The 18,385-nt window shown below is 42.6% G+C and overlaps 1 protein-coding gene across 2 annotated transcripts in view; it reads left to right on the top strand.

Annotated features, from left to right (window-relative positions):
- The window catches only part of KDM1A (lysine demethylase 1A), a 44,439-nt gene that overhangs the window by 7,672 nt on the left and 18,382 nt on the right, over positions 1 to 18,385 (top strand). For both annotated transcript variants that reach the window (XM_075437892.1, XM_075437893.1), the window contains exons 4-9: positions 3,474 to 3,607; positions 8,185 to 8,263; positions 9,257 to 9,349; positions 10,108 to 10,214; positions 12,160 to 12,241; positions 14,169 to 14,263. In XM_075437892.1, coding sequence (XP_075294007.1) covers positions 3,474 to 3,607; positions 8,185 to 8,263; positions 9,257 to 9,349; positions 10,108 to 10,214; positions 12,160 to 12,241; positions 14,169 to 14,263 — 590 coding nt within the window. The remainder of the gene's footprint in view (positions 1 to 3,473; positions 3,608 to 8,184; positions 8,264 to 9,256; positions 9,350 to 10,107; positions 10,215 to 12,159; positions 12,242 to 14,168; positions 14,264 to 18,385) is intronic.

Here is an 18,385-nt window from a genome sequence, read left to right as displayed (position 1 = left end):
GGGGTGTTTTCAAAGTTCACTTGACATTTGTACCACCTGTGGAAAAGGACACTGACCTATGTTGAAATGCCTCAGGCCGATCTCTCATCCCTCCACTCCTCTCCATGTTCAGAGGAGTCCAAAGGTGCAAAAAGATATTTCTCACCTAGCCGGTTTCTGCCACCCAGAATGGCACAGAAAGCCCTGGCCTGCAGCACAGTAGGCCTTTGTTCTAATTTGCTGAAGCAGCATAGCGTGGAGTACCTTTTTGCTCCTTTGTGTTTTCTTTTGAAAGGGTTTGTGTTTGAGCTGTGTGCCAGTGGTTAGCCCAGGAGGTTTATCTGGTGGGGAGATGCGTAGTCCGCTTCTCAGTGGGCTGGACTCTGAATTGCATTTGCCATTTTGCCTGAGTACTGATAGCAGCATGCACTTCCTGCTTAATTTACAGAATTGGTGTCTTTAGTCCAAAGTACTTAGAGTGCTACTGAAAATCTTCCTCCAGCTCTGCCACTTTCGCTCTTACTTGAGGATTGAGGGTTAGGGTTTTAAGCAAAGGAGTCGAAGGCTCCAGAAACTATTCTCTACCTCCAAGTTGCTCTTTTTGAAGCAAATACAACTTCAAGATATTCACTGAGAGTGCATCCCTTGCTGTTCTAAGTAAAGGAGCCTAGTTGTGCTTTGGATCTTACCACTTGCACAGAATTTCTGTCTATTGTAGATTGTGGGCTGAAGGATGAATTGCCTATTTCATTTTTAGGCAGGCATTGGCTGTTTGGAAATTCTACACATTTTGTATTTTTATATATATGCTGAGAGTACGCTTTAGCAATTGTCCGATTCAGCAGCCAATAACTTTCCTTCCATCTGCAGGTGTTTCAGTAAGTCTTTAGATGATCGTCATCCCTCAAAAGTTCTTCTGTGGGGAAGAAGATAATAAAAACTTTAGCACATTAGTTGCTGATGCTAAAAGTCAGGAAGTGGCAAGTGTGTGCGCGAATGTGTGTGCAGGGGAGGTGAGAATCCAGTCTAGGCAGAGCTGTGCCTGCAGTCATGGAAGGGTTGCATACCCCAAGGCAAGCGTGTGTTGTTCTGAACTGGTCCTCCCTTTGATGAGTTGCTTTCATGAAACACAAGCAGTAAGGGTGTCGGATGGGGGGCATTTAATCAGCCTGAAATCGATTTAATTTTGAGCTGTATCGTTGCAGAAATAAATTCAAGGACATGCAGTTCTTACAAGAACTTCTGGTGGTTGGGCCAAATCAAATGAGATCTTCACAAATAATAGCTAGGCTTCTTCTAAGTTACTTTTGTCAAACCCTATTGTGATTTTCATTTTTTTCTAAATACCAGTGCTCATCCAGAACTGTTCTGACAGTTTTAAAGTTCGGGTATTGCCATAAAAGTCATGTGGCCTTAAAAATCCCCAAAACAAAAAAAACCCTGCCTTGGAGTTCTTTCCAAGGCTGTTAGGAGTGCCAGCCTCTCTGGCTTCTCAGTTTGAAGAAACCAGTCACAAAGCTTTTCGAGAAGCGGGCAAGTTGCCTTCAATGCACGTCTGAGAGTTTCCTGGTGGTTGATCCCTGCGCGACACTCAGCGCTGTTTAGCAAACACCTGGAGAAGGCAGGCTCGTTTCAGTGTAAGCCTGTGAGAGGGAGTCGGGTTCAGCATTTCAAATCTTTGTTTAATCGGCCACTCTCTGAAAATTGTGCTGCTGAGCTTTTTGTGAACACTTGATAACCTAGAACCTCAATGAAGATTTGTTAACATTAACAAAGTATCAGAGAATTGGTAATTTTGCTTGACGTGCACGGTTGTACGGAGTTTGTAGCCAGCGGGTGCATTGACATGTGGAGGTCTGCGCAGTTGGTCCAGTATTAGCGTGAAGGACAGCGGAAGGGCTGGGGCCGGTTGTTGCTGGAGAAGCTGAAGTTCCAGCAGAGCTGTGGGTTGCTATTCCATAGCTGTCAGTGTCAGGAAGTGCTGTGGATGTGTCCACTTTGCCTAATGTTAATGCCATTTCACTTTCTTGCAGGGCTCTGTAGCTTCTGTTACTAATTTCCTCGTGTTGTAAAATTCCTGTAAATGATTATCCACAGTTTTCTTTACCTTGAGTCATCACGCAATCGGATCTTCCAATCTTTGCTTGTGAATGAATTTTGTTAGCTTCGCAACCATTTCCTTGCTTAAATTTTTTTCTTCACCTTTGGGATGTGAAAATGCGTGAAAGTTAAAGGGGGGTGTGTGTGGTTATACCAGAACTGAAAGAAGAGGATTCCTCTCCCCGGTACAGGGACATGTGTGCCTCTGCACATGAACTTCAAACTGTCAAACAGTTGTCTTGGTTAGTGTAACACACACAAATGATCTTCATCTTACTGCATTACTCGTGAGGTTTTTCCCCTTGGGATGTATTGGCTTATATCTTTCCGGAATGAATGTCCTCCCCTCTGTCCTGATCTGAAGTCACTTCTGGGACACAGGAGATTTATGTTGTTCTTGCTGTGTGTCACATCTCAGTATTGCGTTGTGCTCGCTGTGCCTGCAGGATTCGCTTTCTGCCCTCTCCTTGTGCTGTACCGCTCTGTGCAGCTGTCTTGGTTTGTTACTTTCTGTACAGTGTGACACCCAGATGAGAGTGGGGCAGGGAGGGTACAGAACTGTGTTATTACTTCATTGCCAGTGTTTGAACTGGGAGAAGTACGGCTACCTTTATGAATGAAGTCTTTCCATGGAGAAGATGTCTCCGGTACGTGTTCAACATCAGCCTTTTACATGTGGAGCATTTAAAAAGGAGAAGTCAGAAATCTGTAGTTGTTGACAGTAGGCAGCACTTGGGGAAGGGACCCAGGAAAAGCATGAGTAGGGTTGTATCTCATTGTAGTGCCTGTTGTGAATATATAAAATATGCAAAAGGAGAGGTGAAGATGGATTCCTCTAGCTTGAAGAGTTCAGTGCAAATGAAACCTTGAAAAGCAGGTGAGAGGGGACTGTAGGCATTACTCTTGTATCTTACAGATCTTTCGGCTTTGAACGGGTTCTGAAATGTTTTTTGTATTCTGGTAGAGACTGGAAACCACACAAATGAAGGACAGCATCTAAAGTGGTTATGTTTTATTGATATTATATATATGCTATATATAATATTGATATATATATTATATCATTATAATATATATCAATGTATATATAATATTATATTGATATGTGCCCCTACCCCCATATTTTTCAATTTTTCCTTTTTTGTGGTGTTTTTTTTTTCCCTGTAGTATAGCTTTTTGTTAACCCTAGATGATATCTGTGATTCAAAGAACTGTTGACTTGGGAACCTGCATGTCTGGCAGAAGTAAATAAAAGGACTAAATGAAAGCATGACATGAAATTGGCCACCGTATCACCTCGTGGTGAGATGCACTGGCTAGGAAGGGTCATGTAAAAATACTTACTTAGCAGTTCCTTTTGCAGTGCCTGTAGACATCTTGTCTTTTTATTGTAGGTGTGGAGGGTGCAGCTTTCCAGAGTAGACTTCCACATGACCGTATGACATCTCAAGAAGCTGCCTGCTTCCCTGATATAATCAGTGGGCCACAGCAGACTCAGAAGGTGTTTCTGTACATCAGGAACCGCACCGTAAGTTTATTGTAAAAATATTGATGAAAAAAGTGTAGGACATTCGTGTACCTTGCAAGGACTTTTTGGTAGTTACCATGTCTAACAGTGGGTAGATTTTGGGTTTTGAGATGGTGGGGTTTCATTTGTGACATCTTAGCATGCTCAGACTTGCTAAGAAAGGTGTTATCCAGTTCTTGATAAGAGACAATGCTGCGAGGCAGCTTAAAGAATCTGTAGTATATTTACAATATGCAAAACAGAGTCATAACAACCATCAAAACTGCGTGATTCAGCTAATACAGCTTTTAAAAACTAAACAAGCAGCAAGCTGGTACACATGTTCTATTACTTGATCTCAGCTTAAAGAAGTCGCTGTAGAATACTTAAATACTCTTCAAGCAAATAGATGCTTAAGGCAAACCTCTTAGTTTTGTTTTTTTTTTACTTTGCCTAGCGTTCAGTTGCTGTAATGCTGAGACATCAAGCCAGTTGTGTGGCTTATGCTTAGAACAGAACAGTTACTTTGCCAGCTTGGAGTTCATAAAAGAAATTACATTGTTGAAGAAATGAAACTCTGTTTCTGAATGTTTGTAGCATTTCTGCCCCTTTCAAAATTTCGATGCAACTGAAAATACAGAAAGGAGGGGCAATATTCAAATAATTCATTGGGGAGTTCATTCACTTGAGTTCGGGCAAGCATGCTTGAAGTTTAAACCTGCGTAAAACTTAACCAGTAGTATTGTGTGTTGCAGGTGATAGTTTTAAATTGTGACAATGCGTTTAGGTTTCTCAGCACACAAACAGAGTTCAGGGCTTTCTCCTGTACTTAGAAAATTTAACTGATGTTAGAAAAATTAACAGTAGGAAAGCAAGAAATATTTCGAAAATTACCATAGTTGAGAGAGAAAACACCTTATGCATCATTCAGTTTTTTTCCACAGACTTAAGATGATCCAGGAGCAGCATCGTGTATTACACATGGGAGCACCCGATGCTTAATAACTTAGGCATGATGGACATCTTCATGCTAAGGGTGTGACTTCTGCTATTTCTGTGAAATCTCCATCTAATTAACCTAAGTTGTAACTTTTGGGAAGTCATGAGATGCATAAAACCAGGCCCAGGCAAGCCAAAAACTTTGAGTTTGCTCAGAATGTGTAGCGAGTAATCCTTTTACAAATGCATTGGACACAGAAAAGCATTCTGCTGAAACTAATAAATGACCGGACGCAAAGGAGTGCTCGGAAGGGGTATTTGCAGGGCTACGCCAGAAGAGCTGCGCTGCTGGTCTTTGGTCCTTATTGACTATGGAGGAACTTAGAGAAGTTTCTAAGCAGGAATCCCTTTCTGAGGAAGAGTTGTGAGAGGATCTCCGCTGGTCAGGATGGCAGAGGTTATAGAACAGCAGGTGAAGCAAATGGTACCATAAACCCAGTTCTCAGCAGAGCTCTGGAAGAGCTGTGAGGTGCAGTGTGCATCCTCTTCTTTAAAGCTAGCACGGTACCAAGAGGTTTGAAAATTCTGAAGGCAGCATGAACACCCAGAGTTCCTGGAGGTTAGAGGGGTTAGACTGGTAAATCTGATAGAATCACAGAATCATTAAGGTTGGAAAAGACCTCTAAGATCAAGTGCAACTGTCCACCCATCACCACCGTGCCTGCTAAACCATGTCCTGAAGTGCCACGTCTACACATTTTTTGAACCCCTCTAGGGATGGTGACTCGCCCACTGCCCTGGGCAGCCTGGTCCAATGCCTGACTACTCTTTCAGTAAAGAAATTTTTCCTAATGTCCAGTCTAAACCTCCCCTGATGCAACTTGAGGCTGTTGCCACTCGTCCTGTCGCTGGTTACCTGGGAGAAGAGACCAACACACGCCTCACTACACCCTTCTGTCAGGTAGTTGTAGAGAGCAATAAGGTCCCCCCTCAGCCTCCTCTTCTCCAGACTGAACAGCCCCAGCTCCCTCAGCTGCTCCTCATCAGACTTGTTGTCCAGACCCCTCACCAGCCTCGTTGCCCTTCCCTGGACACACTCCAGCCCCTCAATGTCCTTCCTGTAGTGAGGGGCCCAGAACTGAACACAGTGCTCCAGGTGCGGCCTCACCAGTGCTGAGTACAGGGGCACGATCACTTCCCTGCTCCTGCTGGCCACACTATTGCTGATCCAAGCCAGGATGTCATTGGCCTGCTTGACCACCTGGGCACACTGCTGGCTCATATTCAGCCAGCTGTCGACCAACACTCCCAGGTCCTTTTCCACTGGACAGCTCTCCAGCCACTCCTCCCCAAGCCTGTAGCACTGCATGGGGTTGTTGTGACCGAAGTGCAGGACCCGGCATTTGGCTTTGTTGAAACTCATGCCATTGGCCTCGGCCCATCGATCCAGGCTGTCCAGATCACTCTGCAGAGCCTTCCTACCCTCAAGCAGATCGACACTCCCGCTCAACTTGGTGTTATCTGCAAACTTACTGAGGGAGCACTCAATCCCCTCAACGAGATCATTGATAAAGATGTTAAACAAGACTGGCCCCAGTACTGAACCCTGGGGACACCACTTGTGACTGGCCGCCAGCTAGATTTAACTCCTTTCACCACCACTCTCTGGGCTCGGCCATTCAGCCAGTTCTTTATCCAGCGAAGGGTACACCCATCCACACCATGGGCAGCTAGTTTCTTCAGGAGGATGCTGTGGGGAACAGTGTCAAAGGCGTTACTGAAGTCCAGGTAGATAGCATCCACAGCCTTTCCCTCATCCATTAGGCAGGTCACCTGGTCATAGAAGGAGATCATGTTGGTCAAGCAGGACCTGCCTTTCATGAACCCATGCTGACTGGGCCTGATCCCCTGGTTGTCCTTCACATGCCCGGTGAGCACACTCAGGATGAATCGTTCCATAATCTTGCCTGGCACTGAGGTCAGGCTGACAGGCCTGTGGTTCCCGGGATCCTCCTTCCAGTGCTTCTTGTAGATGGGTGTTACACTGGTGATCCTCCAGTCATCTGGGACCTCCCCTGTTAGCCAGGAATGCTGATAGATGATGGAGAGTGGCTTGGCCAGCTCCTCCACCAGCTCCCTGAGTACTCTGATATTTCCCATTTGCCTGATAACAAATGGAATCGGGAATTGACTGAATAACCTGGTAACTAAAAACCTGTTTTGGAAGGCTCACAGTGGCTTTTATAAAGGGAAGTCACCCTTTGCAGTCCATCTGAGTTCTTCAAAGGACTCATGAGAAAGTGAACGAAGGAGATCCACTTCATGGGATCTGCTGCATGAATCCCCACGCCCACCCCAAAACAAAAAACCCCACCTCAACCAACCAATTAAAAAAACCCCAAAACAGTAAAAGCTCTTGGTAAATTACTGTTGATTAAAGAAGATCATGAAGTTTACAAAGCAGAACGTAGGATAAATGATCTGTTGTGGCCATGTGGGGCAGTTACAATTTGAAGCCTTTAAAATCTTCGAAGGCCTGCACTGTTCTGTGTATTCATAGAGGGTCTGAAAATCAGTATTTGTAAAGAAATGGTCATTTGCTGCCCATACTAAGTTATTTTAGGTAGTTAAATGAGGACTACGGAAGACAAAAACTCTTATGAGTAACTGAGTGATAACATAGCAGCTGAAATTAAAATTAAATACAGTAAACTAATGTGAATAATGAAAATAACTGTATATATAATAAATAACATATATAATATATAAAATTGTAGATGTAGAGAAGTATATATAAAAATACAGATTGTGGGCTTTGCACTCGTCAAGCTGAGAGTGGAATCTTAGCATTATGGTACGTAGTACTATGAAATGGTTAGTTCCACACTCAGAAATGATCAGAAAGAACATTGTTAAAAATTGCTTGGAAAGCAAGTAGAAGAAAGTCCTGTGCTAAACGTGAAATTTGCCTCAAATGGCCTCCCAAATTATATGGAAATTCTTTCTTGATCTTTCCTATTCATTATGCTTTGATGATTTTCACTTGAATTTGGTATCTGTGAGGAGCTGTGAAGTTCAGTAGTGCAATTATAGAGAAATATCCAAACAAGTGACTAGTTCTGGAATGTGAAATGATGCGGAGATGGTACGTATGACCTAGATCTAGGCATTGAACAGTAACGTGTTATTTATTAGCTGTTGCCATCCATGCCATGAGGTAGGAGTTCTGTTGGGAAAACAGCTGTCGTATTATTCTGTGCTTTTTTTCTAGCATGAAATGACATGATTAATATTTCACAGGCAGCTCTTCCTGCTTGGTTTTTGAACTGTAACTGTCCTCTAAATGTTCTTTCTTGTGTATACCTGGCCAGCATAGTCCATTGTGTAGCTTTTGTTTTGTCTGTATTTTTTCTTGTACGTGTGATCAGGAGATTGCTAACTTCCTGCATTTGCACTTACCTGACCTGGTGTAGGAAGTGAAAATGGACTGTACTTCACCTTAAAGAGCACTGGAAGGCCAAGTTCAGTGGGGCTTGGATAGCACTGCTGAAGCTTAACTCGTCAGAGGTTTCATCTCCTGACAGTACTTGGTAACACGCACATGGCAAACACCTCCCTTGTACTGCGTAATGTAATGTGTCTTGTTTGTTTAAATACAGCTGCAGCTCTGGCTGGATAACCCAAAGGTTCAGTTGACGTTCGAGGCAACTATCCAACAATTAGAAGCACCTTATAATAGTAAGTCAAGCCTTTTATTGCCAAAACTGTTCTGTACGTATCATTGCTATGCTTTTTCAGTTTTGGGTGGGGAAAAGCTGCCTAGAACTGAGAGGGCTTCAGGTGGGTCCTTCTGTTAGTGAAACTCCAGGAGCGTCCGTGTGCAGAATGGGATATTGCAGCATGCTTGTGTTTCAGGTTTGTTAGAGGTCATTTGTCTGGTAAATTTAGCAGAATTCAAAAAAGCTGGTAAAAAGATGGGTTGTTAACAGAAGTTTCCTGCAAAGAATTCACTTGTGGCTTTTTAGGTTTGCTACAACTTCATCATGGTTTGCAGCTGTGAGACTTTCTAAATCTGAAGGTTTCTGTGAGGCATGAAAAAGTTGCATAAGGCTTGAATAGTCTGGCCATGATGAAAGAAGGCAGTGAAAGAGTGAGGAGTTACTGCTTGCAAATTTAGGCCATGTAGGCCATCAAAAAAGATCCCAATGAACTGGAAAAGGGGTAGAGGGGAGCCATAAAGAAAAAGTAAATAAAGAGGGAGATAATGCTGAAATGAATGCAGATACACTGTCAGGTATTGCAAAACAGTGAATTCTTCTGTTTGTAAAAAACGAAAATGAGAATTCAGTGCTCCAGTAACAGATTGGCTTAATACCAGCAAATCACATTTCAGTTCTGCATAAAGATCACCGGATTTCTGCAGTCGGTTTCAGAAACGGTGTTCTTCCACACTAGATAAATAGAAGCATTTAATGTCCTGTACAGCTGTTCAGGCAGTGTTTGAAACTGCGGTATAGCCTGGAAAAGAGCTTGTCATTTCCGGACAACTTTATCCTCAGCTTTCTGCAGGAAGGTGGATTCATCAGTAATGGCAGCTGGGGTGCAGAAAGAGAAGTGTTCAGTGTGACTTTGCTGGGTTGCTGCTGCTGCTACCTTTGCTTGTGCATATGTTTTCAGTACATACGTGCTCCTGAATATACAGAATAATTTTAAACATTACAATTTTTTAAGGTGATACGGTGCTCGTTCACAGAGTACACAGCTATCTGGAGCGGCATGGTCTAATCAACTTTGGTATCTACAAGAGGGTGAAGCCCCTTCCAAGTAAGTAACTTGAAAATTGTTTCTAATTGGAGTTTTGTTTTATTGTTCTGTGATTTCTTAGGACAAAGGAGTGCTTTTTTTAGGATTGTGGAGCTGAGAAAATGAAAAAAGGCTGGAAAGCTATCTGGCTGTAGATGCTCATGGTTTTTATTTTGGTGTGGAGAAGTCATGTATTTAATTAAATCACTTTGAGCTGGAAAACGTTGGCAAATCTGTGGATAATTTGGTGGCTATCACTGTTTAATGAGTTATCTTTTGTTGTTTGTTTGAATAAAAAAAGGCAGAAACACAATACTGTACTTACATCTATTATAGGCTTATATGATGCTTGAATTTTACAAGGGCTAAACTTGTCGTCCTTTCTAGGTTTTATTCTTCTGGGGCAGAAAGAAATAAAACTATGCTATATGATACTTTGTCCCGCAGTAAGAAGAATTGGTTTCTTCTTCAAACAATTGTCCTTCAGAAGTATTTTTCTTCCCCTTTTCTTCCTTGTCACAGGTGCACTACTGGTGTGTTTTTCTTGTACCTGTCTCATTAAGAAAAACTGCGAAGTGTTTTACTGTATTATGTACATAATTCCTTCCATTTTCTTTTTGTGACCATTAGTTTTTTTAAAGAGTTTGTTCTGTCAGAACTGTGGATTAGAAGGAAGCTGCTTTTTGTTCTTAGTGTCTCTTACATGCAACCTTAGCACGACCCCGTACAACGTGGCAATGCGCGTACAGAGCCTGTAGCTTATTTTTCCCTTCCTTCAGCCAAGAAGACGGGAAAGGTGATCATCATCGGTTCTGGAGTCTCTGGGTTGGCAGCAGCTCGCCAGTTGCAGAGTTTTGGAATGGATGTCACAGTTCTGGAAGCCAGGGTATGAATTTGGGTGCTGTTTTACCTCCATATGGAAACTTGCCCAGCAACCCCATTCGGTGCTGGGCTACGGCTGAGTATCCAGCAGCGCGCCGGGGACGGGTGAGCCTGTGCGTGCTTGCAGGCAGCCGGGAGGTGTTGCTGAGCACTGAGCTGTCTGCCCAGAAGACGAGTGGGTCTGTTCCCACCGGGACTTGGTTGGGGCCAGGGCTGGGCTGTATGGTCAGGTGCTAGTGTCACCAGGATGCTGACAGGCTGGAATCTTCTTCCTTTCGTGATTAGGAATTGATTTTTCACTGGAAAGCAGGATGCAAGTCTGTATTTTGAGAACTTGCTCCTTAATTAGGATCACTGTTTGGAATTGCAGTACACCTTCAGGCAGGGTATTTTTCTTGCACCTTTTAAGTCTGTGTTAAAGGGTCTGTTAAGCACACGGTAGTAAACAAGGAAAGAATGGAAGTTTTGTAGAGCTACATTTTGTGGTGCGTGCACTAGCTGATTGTTCTTCCAGTAATAAGGTATTCTTTTATATCCAGCCTGAAGCGAAATCTCCTGGTTTTGAAGCTGACCTTTTTTTCATATAATCTAATCAATTGACAACAGCTTGATACTCATTTAAAATAAAGAAGTCCATTGACCAATTAAATTGGAATTTATCTTACATTTTACTTCTTGACTTCATTTTGTTTGTGCATTTACTTCTGACTGTTTTCTAGCACAGGTTAAAGTAATCTGCTTAAGTTTTTTATTAGAGTGATATTTTGAGGCTCTCAATTTTGCTAGCTACTGTTCCTGTTGCTGGGGCGAGAGCTGCTGGCTCTGTGCGTTGCAGGTTCCACGCCCCTAGAGCAAAGGACAGCGCAACTGTCTTAAGTGTTCAGGAGCCTCTTGCTCACCTGAATGTGTTCTGGGGTTGTTGGTTGGTTGGTTTGGTTTTTTGGGGGATTTTTGAAGCTGGAAGAAGATGATCCATGCTGTATCCTGGGTTTTGTTCTATGCATCTTTATAATAACCAGTATGGAGATCTGGCAAGAGGGTATTTTAAAATAATGCATGCTACTTTTCAGTCATTTTTCTCTACACTGCTGCATCTCTTCCTGAGTAGTCTGGTTTGTTTTTTATTTTTATTTTTTACGACTGACTGGAGTTTTCTTGCATTAAGATTTCAGTGATTCAGGTGGTAGTTTCTTTGTGTCCGCTCATTTTCTGTAACATTTAGACTGTTAGTTTGCACGCTTTTGAATTGCTGATTTTATTACTAAAAATCAAACTTTACATTTTTATATGAATTGGTAGCTGTTTGGGATCTTTGCCCAATTGTAATTGATACCATCCTTGTAGCTGGACTGAAAATAGGGAAAGGTGGCTTTTTTTTTCCTTATTAAGTTTAAAGTGGTAGGAAAACAAATGTCAGCCTTAAGTCAGTAATATGTCGAGAATCGAAACCTTTTTTTCTTGCTTCTAAAATGGGTTGTTGCTTCCTGGTTATCTTCTTTGAAGAATAGATAGGGTTAGATAAACCATCAGCCAATTATTCCTAAAATTTAGTTTTCTGAAGCAGAGCTGAATCATTCCCTATACAGCTGTTGGATTTTGTGGGAGGAGGTGGGAGGAGGAAATGTAGTACATAACTTAATCTGTTTGTGGACAATGAAGGGTTGATTTTAGAATCACAGTAGAACCTGCAGATTTAGTTAAATCTGTCCAGATCAGGTTAGGCATCTTTTTTCTTTTTATTTCTTTTTTTTTTTTTTTTAATGCAACTTGAACATTTTATTCCTTAACTTACGCAAATTAATTTAGATGAAGTGTTCATTTGCAGAGGTTCTTGGAAAAGTGTACATTCTATTTATTGAACTTTTGGATAAGAGAATATTTGTACCACGTTCTGTAGAAGTTGTATTGCCAAATGTTACCAGAGGTTTAATGTATTTTGCTTTTAAAAGGACCGAGTAGGAGGAAGAGTTGCTACCTTTCGCAAAGGGAACTACGTTGCTGATCTAGGAGCAATGGTGGTGACGGGACTTGGTGAGTTTTTCAGAACAAAAAGGAGTGGGGAGGAAAATTGTTTGAGATGTTACAGATGTGAAGACTGATGCTGTTTCCTTTCATGGCCAAAATAGTTGGGTATTTTTAACTATTAAAAAGTGGATGTTCTAGTTCAGCCTCTTTGGCAGTTAGCTTTTTTCGTCAGTGAATCTTCAGAATAGATGGCAGCCTGCGCTAAAAGCTGGGATTTTTGTTTGTGCCACAGCTCTCGTTGGGTACTGAAGTCACATGGGTGCTTGTCCTGTCCTCAGACCACTGCAGATCCATTCTTTTACAATTTGCTTGTGCTTAGTGGAATTCTTTTCTCTTTCCTTGGCATGCTGCCCTATTGTGTGTCTGCTCCTTGGCCCCGTTCCTCTGAGGTGGTATCTGCACGGGGTTCGCTGCGCAGATCTTTCTAAAGCTGCTTTTGCCAGCTGCCAGTGGCCTCTGAGCTCAGGTCTGTGGACTGGATTTCAAAACAACTCGCTTAGTTGTTTCCTTGCGTCTTCCAAAGTATAAGCTGAAACTGAGCATGGAGCAGTAGGCATGTAGTGTGGGGGTCAGTTGAGTAGCTAAGAGCAAAGTAAATGAGAGCAAATAAATAGCAAAGTTAAAAGATGGGAGAGACCCCAAAGGGATGGAATGTTTTTTTCATTTACGGGTGGGAGGGGAAAGGGAGGAGGGGGAATGAAGAGCAGAGCAATTCTAAAGAGAAAGCTCTGCTGGAAGCCAGGATTTAAACCCCAACAGTCCTTTCACTAAGTGATTTCAAAAATAGTTGTAAAAATACTGTCAAACAAGCCATATTTCTTCCTATTTAATGCTGGTTTATGGGATGGCATCAGTTATTGATACTGGTTACTCTGCTAAGAAGGTGGGGCAGGTGTTTAGTGTGGAATACCCTTCAGTAATGCAGTGAAATGATAAAATATTATAAAACCTGTAATAAAACCTAACTGAGTTTTACTGACTGCCAAAACTTGGTGTCTGTCATATGGTTAGTCTCGATTATTAAAAACTGCATACAAAAACTGTCTCCAGACAAAGAGTATTGAAGTTGCACAGTTGTGGTTAAACAGATTTAAGGTTGCCTAGTAAAAGACTGTAATGTTTTCTTATTTGATTCATCATGGGTGAGATGGTGGCTGAACTTCCCCTCTATTTTGAACTAAGGCACTGGGTTGGATTTGGTTGCAGAATCAGAGAACACTGGGAAGCTTGATCGGAAAAACTTTTCCCGAAGTTAATGTTGTGGAGGAAATCCATGCTGCCTCTCCTCTGTGCCATTTCCCATTTGTGTCCGTTTCCTTTCCTTTCGACTGCTGTGCTTACAGAGAGGCTTTGATGTTTGGTGATTCTGGATGCTTAAAGTCAATGGTTTCTGCCTTCACCATGTTTCTACATGGAACCTCCTAGATTGTTTTCTAATCTATTTTGTTACACATCTTGCAGGTACAGTTGGTGTACGTGGTTCATCTTCATGGATTATAATCACGGTGTCAACTTTTTAGGGGCTGAGTTCTTCAGGTTGCATTGCTGGGTCACCACACTTGCAAAAGCTCCTGAAGTTACCGTGCAGCTGTGGGAGCTTTCCGCTCTGCTCGCAAACCTTCTGAAGATGTGTTTATAGCTGTAAACTCTTGATCATATGAAGGTTGCTGCCGCCTTAGGCCTCTGCTTTTATAATCAGCCCTTTTTTCGTGTTGTTCTTTAAGTATTGGTGGGCAGGTTGGGTTTTTTTCATGACCTTGTTGCAAGCATTGCTGTGAAGAGTAGGCCTTTGGCAGTGTTGTACTACTTCACGGGAATGCGTTTTGCTCTGGAGGTGGTGTGTTTAGTCTCTGAAATTGCTTTAACTGGAATTTTTATTTCATTGCAGACAATCTTTGCAGGAGTACTGTTAACTGTACAAAATGTTTTCCAGGAGGAAATCCCATGGCTGTGGTCAGCAAACAAGTGAATATGGAATTGGCTAAGATCAAACAAAAATGCCCACTTTATGAAGCAAATGGACAAGCTGTAAGTCTGATACTGTTTTCATGAACTTTTTAAAAAAAAAAAAAAAAAATAGTATCTCAAGTGTATTTGCTACCAGGCTATTGGTCTAGCAGGATATAGCTTCCAGAAAGAAGAAGAGTAATGGGAGTGTGTGTCCATTTTTAGGCAGTGCAGTAATATTCTGACATACCTGCACCTGTTCTTCTAAAAGCTGTTCTTTCCACGTGAGTGACTTCGAATTTCAGAGGTTTTGTGGAAGCTAAGTTCCTGTTTGTTCTTTCCGTATTCCTTACTGTTTTTCCTGAGACAGTTGTCTGTCTCATTCCTCTTTGAAACAATTGTCTGCTGTGCTGGCACTCTAGCTTTTGTTGCTGCTGCAGCTACTCCTTTTCCCTGAAATAAGCTCATTCTGGGTGTTCTACTTATCTGTTGCTTTTTGAAGACTTGACTAACCAATGCCAGCTGGTTGGATGCATGCAGCAGTTCAGCAATAATATTCTAGAGCTGGGAATTACAAACTTACTTAGCTTGCTTTCTTTCCGTTGTAATGTCAAGGAGTTGTTAGAGACAGAAATGAGAGATCCTAGTTTAGTGATGAATCTCATGCATGCATTGGCTGGAAGTGTCCCTACCTCGAATCTTAAAACGTGGTACTAAGAGTAATTTCTGAAAGACGACAGGTGGGGATCCTGGGCTTCTTGCTAGAGGCCTGAAAAAGTGATCTTTGGCACAGACTTGTTATAACCTGGCACCTGCAGCTTTTCTTACTGCACATGACTGAATAAGGTGCTATAATAAACTCAGGGAAGGCCACCAAGCCAGTAGAGCTGGTAGACAGTTCTAGCATTCAGTCTGCTCTCATGTCATGAAGCCAGTCCTGCCTGTGACCTGCTTGCCTCTGCAGTGCTGGGTTTCCCCTCTCCCAGCTGTTTTCAGTGTCTGCCCAAGTAATGCTTCAGAATCTTGCAGCAGGACAGATGTGTCCCTGTGCAATTTGAAGAGACTCCCTCTGTTAACACCACCCGATAAGACACACAGTTCAGCTACTTTGAACTTTAGACCATGCTTTTATTCTCCCAGGAATCTCTGAGAAGCCTGCAGCTTTCCTTTCTGCAGCCCACTCCTTTCTGTTCACAGCGTGCTAGATCACCTGTGTCCAGCTGAGCCCCTCAGGCCTGGGCAGCTCCAGCACCCTCTGCTCTAGGAGTCTCCCTTGCTCCAAAAGTTGTCAGCTTGCTTGTTGCAGACAAAGCTTGATATGTATAACTGGGTATTTTCCAGACTGAATTTTATCACTTCCTTGTGTTGAATGTTGTCTTGATGACTCTGTAATGAGCCATATGTTGCCCATGTTGTCTTTCTCTTGTTTTTTCTTAATATACTCCATGATGCTGCTTCCACCAAGGCAGTTATTTTATTAGTCCTTTCTTTTCCTTTTTTAGTGTTGCCACGCTTTTTCCTTTGATTATTAGCAGTGCTAAAAATTAATTAAATTGCTGATTACCAATTTCTGCAATGTTTTCACATATTAGTACTTTGATTTTCACCCCACTGTATAAATCTTACCCTGAAATAGCTGCTAGGCTACTTCTGTTACATTTCTTTCTGCTTGTTGAGAGGACACTGTCAAGGTCCTACTTTTATAAACAGTGAAAAAAAGTTTAGTTTAAGCTGAAATCACATTCTACGGGATATACTTCTTCCAAAGGTGCGTTCACATTGGGTTACTAGTGAGCATTGGGCAAGTAACTTCTCAGCACCCTTTTTGGGAGCAAAAGTTCTGCTCACCCTGCCAATAGAGAGTCTGCTAATTTGATAGTGTCCCTTTGCATTTTCCTTTCATCTTATCCCTGAGCCCAAGTCCATTTGTTGCCCCCCTCTTCCTCAAAACCTGCTCAATTTGTGTCCACCAAATAGCCAAGAGCAAATAGTCAAGCATATTGAGAAGAGCAGATAGCCAAGAGCACAGCCTTTCCTGTCCCAAGTGAAAGAGCTGTAATGTTCACCTCTCCCTCTGGCATTTTGGCAAAGTTCATGGGCTTGACAGGAGGCAAGTTGTAGCTTTTAAATTAGCTAATTCCCCAGCCGTCCTAGGAAGTATCAGAGATCTCCCTGGAAAACAATATACACCAGATAACTGTTCAGACATCTTAAAGCAGAGACTGCATTTAGAAGTCTAGGAACAAGTAATAATCGGATGTCCTTCATGTCTGGTTACTATCTTGACAGCTTTCTGCATCTAAACAAGTATCTTTTCAGTGGTTAAACGTTCCTGCCAGTCTGTCTACATCTTTTTTTCCACTATCTGCATTTTACTGAAGGGCAAAGTACAAAAGACTTACACACTGAGTGTACATCCTCATCGTTAAGCCATGCACTGAAGGCATAAGTCTGCCTTGCAGCTCACAACTGTATGGTGACCCAGGATTGAGCGGTTTTATACCTTTAGTTACCACTCCTCTAAAGCGTGGTTGTTCTTGCCTGTCCCTTATTAATTAGATTGTGCAAAAATCTTCCTTGTTTCTGCTTGCTTCTGTTGATTTAGTGAGTTTGGTTTTAGTCTTTGCCATGGTGTTACCTCATTGAGAAAGACTTTCTCCAAAGAGGTGAAGACAGAATCACATTCTCTGCATACAGGATGGGCTCTTAACGTTTGCAAGTTTCAGATCCTTTCTTTGTGGTGAGTTGGTTTCCTCCAAAAAATGTACCAGTTTAGGCGTTCTGAATCGTCTTTGGGAACTTCTACTGCCTGCACAGCTGCCTGAGCATTGATGTCAGCTGTGAAAAGGTAGGCACTGTGAATATCAAATGTAATTTCTCTTCCCATTCTTCACCCTAACTTCACACTGCTGCGAAGGGTGCACGCTGTAATGCCACCATCAGCTTGTTTCCCCCCAGGATCCTCGCGTCCTTTCTTCAGAGCTGATACCCAGCTGTCAGTTACCAGCCTGTCCTGATGCACGGGGGCATTCCATCACCGTTCCAAGGCTTTGCCTTTGAGTTTCATGAGGCGTTTGTCAGCCCGTTCCCCCCACTTGTTGAGTTTACACTGAGGGGAGAGGAGGGTGGGGAGGCCTCAGAGCAGACCTTACCCTTCAAGTCCGAGGCAGAGGAAATGGGTGCTTTAGCCTTTTCCATATCCGTTACCGTTCGGTTCAGCAGCAGGTCTGCAGTCTGCGTTCTTCTTACTTTCTTGCTAGCGCTGTGTATGTAGAGAGCCCTTCTTCTTACCCTCTTACGTCCAGCATCTCAGTTTCAACTCTGGCTGACTTCTGGTTTTCCTAACGCCATCTCTGCATGCTTGGGCAGTGCTGCTTCGTTCATGACAGGTGACTTGTGGTGTGATAATGGATGCTTAAGCTGGAACTTGGAAGATGAAGCTTAAATAATAAAAGTGATTACCATCAGTGTCTTGAAACTGGGGCTCTAATTTTAATTTTTCAACCTTCAGGAGAGCTATTCTACACCTCTTAAGCCAGAAAAGATCTTAGAAATTTAATCATTCAGTGGAGTCTGCCCTGTGGCTCTGGAGGTCCTCTATTCAGTCTTAAGGCAGCACTGAGCAGTAGCAAGTCCTCTCTTTTCCACTACGAGTTCTACTGAGGACGTGCCCAAGTTCTGGCCCACTTAAGCCAGAACCTGCAGCAGAATCCTTGTTCATCCCCAGGGTCTTCTTTTCAGAGGCAGAGTCACGTACCTTTGGATTAACTGTAAGGAAGTAGCCTAGAAACCAAGTCATTTAGATCATGCCTTTTCCTTCCCAGCTCTTCCTTTTTAATGGCTAAAAAAACTAACAGGGCACAGTAGTACGTACCCACACTGTAAAAGTAGATCCTGGTGTTCAGGTGTGGTGCAAGAATGCCAAGGTTAAGTCAGTGTTGGGTGCGTCACTGGAATGTGACAAAAAAAGTTCATGGTGTTGAAGCATTCTAGTACATGTAGGAAAATAGTCTCATAGTTGTGAAATACATCTTCTACTTGGTATGAAACCCAAATCTTTCTGAATGTAATAGGTGCAAACTACTGTTACATAGCTACGGAGTTCTGTAATTGTTATCAAATGTGACTTACATAACTGTTATCAAATGTGACTGGCAACAACTACTAGAGAGGATGGCGTAGAGGAATCACAAGTATGGATCT

The sequence above is a fragment of the Opisthocomus hoazin genome, chromosome 17, assembly GCF_030867145.1.
Source record: "Opisthocomus hoazin isolate bOpiHoa1 chromosome 17, bOpiHoa1.hap1, whole genome shotgun sequence".
NCBI classification, from domain to species: Eukaryota; Metazoa; Chordata; class Aves; order Opisthocomiformes; family Opisthocomidae; genus Opisthocomus; species Opisthocomus hoazin.
This window is presented reverse-complemented; position numbering and strand designations above follow the sequence as displayed.